At 31.9% G+C, this 7,639-nt stretch overlaps 1 protein-coding gene across 2 annotated transcripts; it reads left to right on the top strand.

The window, feature by feature from the left end:
• LOC100744539 (high affinity copper uptake protein 1) lies at positions 1–4,238 on the top strand. Of its 2 annotated transcripts, none has more exons than XM_003489556.4 (5): positions 1–1,776; positions 1,860–1,993; positions 2,097–2,156; positions 2,725–3,728; positions 4,212–4,238. In XM_003489556.4, the coding sequence occupies exons 1-4, from the start codon at positions 1,771–1,773 to the stop codon at positions 2,921–2,923; spliced, it is 399 nt and encodes a 132-aa protein (XP_003489604.1). In that variant the 5' UTR covers positions 1–1,770; the 3' UTR covers positions 2,924–3,728; positions 4,212–4,238. The 2 variants fall into 2 exon arrangements, with proteins under 2 accessions (XP_003489604.1, XP_033176640.1); XM_033320749.1 differs by having other exon boundaries at positions 2,725–3,870.
• The last annotated feature ends 3,401 nt before the right edge of the window (positions 4,239–7,639 follow it).

The raw sequence follows: 7,639 nt of genomic DNA, 5'->3' as shown, positions 1-7,639 counted from the left end.
GCGAATCTTCATCCATAATTTTTGATACACGGACCGTTTATTTTGAAAGTGACATAATTCAGGATTTTCCTTTGTTTTCAGATATTCAAGTGTTCGCGTTCCCACCGATTGAAAAATCCTAATAAGATCTTCTTAGTTTGTTTACGTCTGTACGCGTCTAAGTAGATGTAAATACATTATACAAATAGGTCTTTGAGAATTAACTAAATGTCCTTCATATATGTTATTATTTACTAATTATCTACGGAGACAAAGAATTAGAGGAAACACTAATCGTCTCTACTTGAAAATTCCACAGGGCGGTTTTCGATATGTTATTATGGATTTCAATGAGTAAGCAGGTTTAATATTTAATCCACGATTTGAGGGTCGCCGTGCACTCCGCTCCTCGAGCTAACCTACTTTCGTTCGTGTAAGAAGGTTTGCTCGCGCACAGGGATATTTCGGTTGATTTTTAATTGTCAGTGACTAAAAAACAAAGTCAGAAACGCAATATTTCTTATTTTTGATTTTCATCTTACTTTAGCCTCAGGAATCATCTCTCAAATTTTGTTACACCTGTAGCCGAAGACGTTCTATATACAAGGTGTCCCTCGTAATGGGATTCATTTTGCATACGTTCTTACCATTTGCGGCCATGTAGCAAGAAATGTTTTTAACTGTATTTTAATAGCGTTGAGTGTACTATGTACAGATGACGATAAAAGAATTCCGATTGCCGTAAATTAGTTTTCGCATTATGTGCAACAATATTTCGTTGCTATCCGTCCGGATTTTTCCGGATTTTTTTCCGGATTTGTTCTAGTTTTTATGAATATTCCTCACTCGCTGACCAAATGGTCAGCCTTCATCGATCATCCGTATTATCATGCTATACGTGCGTTGCGTGCAGTGATCTGTCATGCGTCAGACGCATCTATACTAATATACCGGGTAGCAATGCATTTGTTTTTTCTAGGAACGATTTTTAAGTATTGTGTTCGTATCAGATGCATTAGGTGCAATCTACATGCAAACACACCGCTATCCTTCTACAATTTATAATTTACAGAAAATTGCATCGTGGATATCTAACCTAAAAAAGCATGTAGCTAGAGTTTTTAGATTTCAGGCGGAGAAGTCCGGGATTTTAATGCTCTTCATCGCAGATTACTAATTTTATGAATGGCAAACTTATTTAATAGTGATATCAGTTCGATCAGCTTTTGATTGCTTTGTCATTTTCAAGATATGTTATTATAACTTCGATTAAGATATTTTATATTTTACTTGATTATTTTACGTAGGACACCCTATAAACACAGGGTGACTGAATATCGCTATTACATCGGGGACTATTTGACAGTCAACAATGACGATTACTATAGTGGGGACAGTTGTATTAGTAATTGTATTTTGTATAGTAGTTGCATTGGTAATTTGTATAGGCGTAATTTAACGTATAGATAAAAGTTATTTTAAACGATTAATTGCTTGTTATTAATTCTACGACTGCGATGTAACGAAATTTGATATCGCGATAGTATAGATAATTTTAATAACGTCGCGATTTGAAACACCAAATTAAACGATTATCGTGTTAATTTATAAAAAAAAACTAGGTGAAAAGAAAAATTACTGGTACGTGTAAGTCAGTAAGTATAAAGATTGATCGATAAGTTATCTATAATTTGATAAAGAAGCCGAGCGGAAATTTGATGCTTACCGACCTCATAAGACCATATGCAGTCTTTGTGAAGATACTCGATACTGTATTTTATTCTTGCAAAAATGCATGTAAGTAATAGAACAACACTTAATCTTTACGTTATAATATGGTAAATTTTCTTTCTTCGTCTGATGGAACTGATTTACGTTAGATGTCATTTCATCTCGGTGAAAATGAAGTTATTTTGTTTGATGAATGGCACGCGATAGATGGACAAGGTATTGGATGGTCCATGGTTGGTATTATTCTTTTGACGTCTATATATGAAGGATTAAAAAGCTATCGGTGAGTGACTTACGATTATTTTTATAATTAAGATATGTGTTACGGGTGGAATTATCGAAATATATTAATTTGCTTCTTTCTTTGTGTGTATATGTGTGTTTAGTGATCATTTGTTCATCAATACAGCACGGTTATGGAAAACGAAAAATAACAGATCTAGGACGTATGTATTTTATCTTTCAGATATTTTTATTTAAAGTCATCGGGATTTTTATTACAATTATGGATACTCGATATCCTTAATTTTTGTTATTTTAGACATACGAGATATAACATTTGTCGTTCGTGTGAATTTATTTAAGTTAAGAGCTAATAAATTTAGAATCAAAGATTGTTATAATAATGATACTGTAAAGTCACTTCGAATAAGTAACTAATATGTAAATAAAATAAATAGTCCCATGATAAAACGAAAGTTACTTATTTCCTTCAAAAATATGCCTATTTATTGGTAAAAAAAATTAATTTAAACGAATTTTATACCAATTAGAGTATCTGAAACATGAATTTATCTAAACTATTTCTCAATATGCGAAACATTTTAATTTTGGATTTAGATTATTACTGTGTTCTGTCAAAGTTAGTTCTTATATCTTTTCTGCAATTTACTATTTCTTATAACATCAAAAAAACTGTGTTCCTATTAAATGGAGATAAATATATTATTATTACAATAAATACATTATTATTAAACACCGAGAATACCATTTACTAAATATGTTTTGTTTCAGGTCGTTCCTGTTTTCGAAAATACACTTCTTCCAAACAATTATCCACGTTATTCAGTTGATCATAGGATATTGCCTTATGCTAATTTTCATGACGTACAATATTTGGCTTTGCCTCGCTGTGGCGTTAGGTGCAGGTCTTGGTTATTGGCTGTTTGCTTGGGAAAAGTCCAGTGGTGATAATATTGATTGCTGCTTGTAAATCTTAAAACAGTATTTTGTAATGATATAATTAATCCCGTATTATCGTGCTCTTAAAGCGCTCATATATAATTAAAATTATAATGTAAATAATTTGTACATCATTTATGATATTGAATTTATGAAAATAGTCCTACATATTTATTTATAAAGCGTCAATTTTGTTTCAGAGGCATTTGAAACAGTACTTTGACAGAAAATATTTTTTAGATAGAAATAAATGTAACTTTCTGGTATATAATAGTGCTATAATAGCACTAATATATAGACAGAATTATTATGTATGTATTATGATTTAAATATAAATAGAAAAAAACTATAAACTCATAATTTTTTACATAGATCATGTACAAATAAGCGTGTACATAAAATGTTAAATTTGCCTGTAATAAACATTTCTCTGTATTCATGTAATAATTATATAATTCGTCATTTATATATGTATAAATAATAACTTTCTGATAAATTTTTGTACAGTAATCATAATTGACTAATTAACTGATGTTGTACAGTATATACTATAATCAACTGGACACGATCGTTATCTAATCAGGAGTCACTATTTATTGTACAACATTATCAGTATTTCGATCATTCAGTGTATCGTCGGTGCAGGAGAGCTACCACAGGTTAAATATAAAATATTTCTTGTAGTACAAAAATAGTAACAAAGATAAGTTTAAGATGAACGCTTATAGTCAAAGCCGAGAAACAATTTGCGGCACAAGCACAAGAATTGTATTTAAAAAAGAGTTCAAGACAGTTAATGATATAATACTCGGATGGGATACATTTAACAGTATAACGTTAGTTCTCTTCGTGGTACTCTTTTGTGTTTGGTGTATAATGTTCTTTATAATGTATGATTCAAATGCTATGAGTCATGGAGATCATTCAGCTCACCAACACTAAGAGCATTAACTCGAGATACACCGTTTTTAACAATACGTAAGTGTTACTACTTATACTATTGAACAAAAAGATAAATTCAATAGACAAATAAATTATCTAGTGCACTCTGATGATAACTAATAGTTATTAGTGCTCTAGTGTTGGAATTATCTATTAGCTATCACAAATGTATAAATATAGCAACAAACAGTAGTATCAATTCATTCTGTAGAATCATTTATTTCTATCATAATTCTTATATACTTTTATATCAGGTCTTAGATATTAGGTTTTAGATATTAGGAACGATTCTTATTCTATTTTTATTCTTTCATATTTTTCTTAGAGAACAGAGAACAATATATTGCCATATTATGAATATTATGTTTCTGTTTTAGGTAATAATGAATTTACTTGTACTATCCGAGAAGAAAATGATAAGCCTCCAGGCCCGAAGTTTACCTACATCGTATTTTCAACTGAGAAACGAATTTTTGATACTTGCGAAGAATTTCGGAAAAAGAGCTCGAAACGACTCTGTATCAAATGTATACTATCATTCAGGTTTTCTAATTTATTCCATAATAAATGCAATATTTTATATACAATTCTTTTTAAGTTCCTTCATTACGATATTTCCAACAGTAATTAATAAATAAAATTAGAAATACGTATTCCAATATGGACAATTCTAAGAAATATTATTCTGTACAGTTCGAACTGAAAATTTCACGTCCGGTGAGCAATCGTCTGATAAACAATTTATATCACTGTAACAAGCATATCAGAAAGTGTCAGAGATTAAACGATATCCTCGTTAAGAATGGTAACGAGGCGTCGTAATCGTTTGTTCGTTTGCCTATGCCTGAACGAAAACCATTATACCAAAACAGAAGTTTCTTTCTTAAAAACAGAAGAAAGAAAAAGACATCACAAATTGTTCACATATGTCCTTCCCATTTATTTTCATTCCTGTTGGCATCTGGCGGCATCTAGATACGGTTCACACAGGTAGTACGAACCGTCAAGTCATTATACTTGACACGACGAGTCTCGCACAATTGCACGCTGCGTTTTATTCACCCTTTCGTGAAAAGAGAGACAGAGTAAGGGTGAAGTACTCTTCGTCATGACATCTGTCACGAGAATGGTACAGAAACGTTAGATGGTACAGTAGGCGTAATAAAAATTTGCTGAAACTATTATCTACTCACGCAAATCATTTGCTTTGTTTAATGGTAACCGGATAGTTTTTGTTACAGTGATAGAATTTATTACATAATTTGAGATAAATTTAAGTGTTAAATATATTTCAATAATTCACATATTTAAAGTCAATGCCTTTATATTATAACTCGTCTGGACAACGCGGATGTTTATGCAAATTCATTGAAACGAATGGAATTTAAATAGAGTTTTATTTGTAAATTAAATATTGTAACAAATATCTTGTATATTTTTGTCTTACTCTATAGAATCCATGTACATCTTTAAACTTGAAGTTTAAAAGAAAATATGAATATTTAATTGAAAAAGGTTGTATATCACAACAATATTATACATATACTTAGCTAGATATAAAGTGTAACACTCTACACATATGCATTGCTTCGAAAATAACTTACATTTCGGACATCAAAATTTAGTATTAGAATCGAGGTTTTTTTTTTGTGACAGTATAACACAAAAACAATTCTGTTAAATCGGTCTATATCTACCAGAAAATTTTCCTTTTTTAATTTACGATATCTAGTAACATTATTGTTAAATTGGTTCGTAGAATAATAGTACTCGAAGTCGACAATAAAGGAACATCGCCAAGAACATTTTCGTCGTTCGATCGCTGGTAAATACCGTATCGGAGTCTCATTGTTTTCAAGATAATGTCACGTGCTTATTTCGGTTCTTCTGTCGCCGTTCTAGGGCAGAGTCGACGAGAGATCAACAGTTATCGCGCACCCCCTTTCGTTTCAGCGCTATTCATCCGCTTTCTTCCTGAGACACACCCTCCCAACTTCACCACATCCACCTGCCTTGGGCGGCCTTTGTGCATTAAGCCTTTTGAACCTGATAATCCATAGAGATTGCAGCTCAACGGTTCATGGTCTTTCGCCTTTTTTATTTTCTTTTCTTTTTTTTATGTCACAACTTCCTCTTCGCCTTCTTCACCCCCCCCCCCTACCTCTGAAACATCGCAATTTACAATATAAGGATATTCATCGTACGAAAACAGAATTGATTCGTGCGAAGCTACGATTCATGTATATGTATATGATCCTGTCCAAGTTCGTGAAACTTGCCAGCGAGTCGCGTTTTAACAGCTAAGCATGACTGACAGCCTGTGTATCCACATAATTAATTCTGAATCACGTACAGACCCCATGTAGATCACTTAGCTCAGTTAAATCATACATGTTCATTGTAACGTCCAAATCATTTTCAATTTATCATTTCTATACTGTATACAGCATGTTCGATAAATAACTGACTAAAAATTTAATAGTGTGAAGATGAAACATATAAAACTTGATAAGAAAACGCTTCATTCAAAAATAAGGGTATGTGCTAATGCTATTTGTACGATCACTATTATATGATCAGTTTTAAGTTTTCGTAGCCATTCTGTATGTGAGCATTAATATATCGGCAAACTCGTTATTTTTCAAATCGCCTATTTTGACATAGTACTCAAGCAACACGATAGTCTCATTCTTTATTATTCCGCCAGGAAATAAATTATCATAACGTTCGGTTAATTTCTTTTTACTCGAGTTCCTATTTGTTTGTAAAGAGCACGTGTTTCCTTTCACGATCATACTTTGTATTCTTTTTAATGACGAGCAGGTATCAAGACAGTTGAATGTCTCCTGTAGGGTGTATATGGCGGAACGACCATGATATATTGTTTCTATTCTAAGTTAATATAATAGGGCCGCATTGAGATAATGAGTTACGCTCAGAAAGATTAATTCTAAGGTGTGGACTGGCTTTTGTCATTTTCTGCGTTATAATTGTAGGTTCTACAACGAGGTGGTTGAGTTTAATTTAAGATTAGGTTTCGACATAGCTATTGTCTTTTAAAATATTTTAAATACTAATACATCTTATAATACATGACGATATTACTAGATTCGTCGATATTACAAACCACGTGGAATTTAATTATTATAATAACGCTATCAGCTTCAAACAGAATCAAAATGTATGATAGTAATAATAACGATCAGTATACTTTTAAAATTACTTGTTAGTCAAATATGCAAACTTGATGTTTATAAGAATAAAAGTATCAACACATAATATAATTATCGTTATTAAAACTAGGAGCTGTATGCGCGCAATATATTACCGATCATCCCATGAGATGTTAGAACCATGGGAATACTCCCCCATGCAAGTGGCAGAGCTACAAGTAGGAGAGACAGCAACTGGTCGATATTGGCGTGTTACCATATTACAAATCCAGTTGATGTTGGAATTCGACAAAAATCTTTGTTGACCAGTATAATATTAAAATTGAAGAATTAAAGTCGAAAAATATAAAGATCCTTCGACATACAAAACCCATTTAACTTTAAAGAAACTTTTTAACAAACAAATGAAATCCAAACTTCCAACTTTAAATTCGAAACATTGTTCGTTACAATAAGCAAATATAATTCGCTTAAATATCTATAGCATCATCAATCATCGTTAAAACGTTGAAGATGTATTATAAGTAGATATAAGATGCATTGGAAGAGCAATAACAAGTTGGCGAGTAAGTACACGCTTCATTAGAGAGAGTCGATCTAAAGTGCATTAACGGGTATCTCGGATTGTCGCG

Source organism: Bombus impatiens, unplaced genomic scaffold, assembly GCF_000188095.3.
Source record: "Bombus impatiens unplaced genomic scaffold, BIMP_2.2 scf_0344, whole genome shotgun sequence".
NCBI classification, from domain to species: Eukaryota; Metazoa; Arthropoda; class Insecta; order Hymenoptera; family Apidae; genus Bombus; species Bombus impatiens.
Note: the sequence above shows the minus strand (reverse complement) of the source record. Positions and strands in the feature narration are given on the sequence as shown.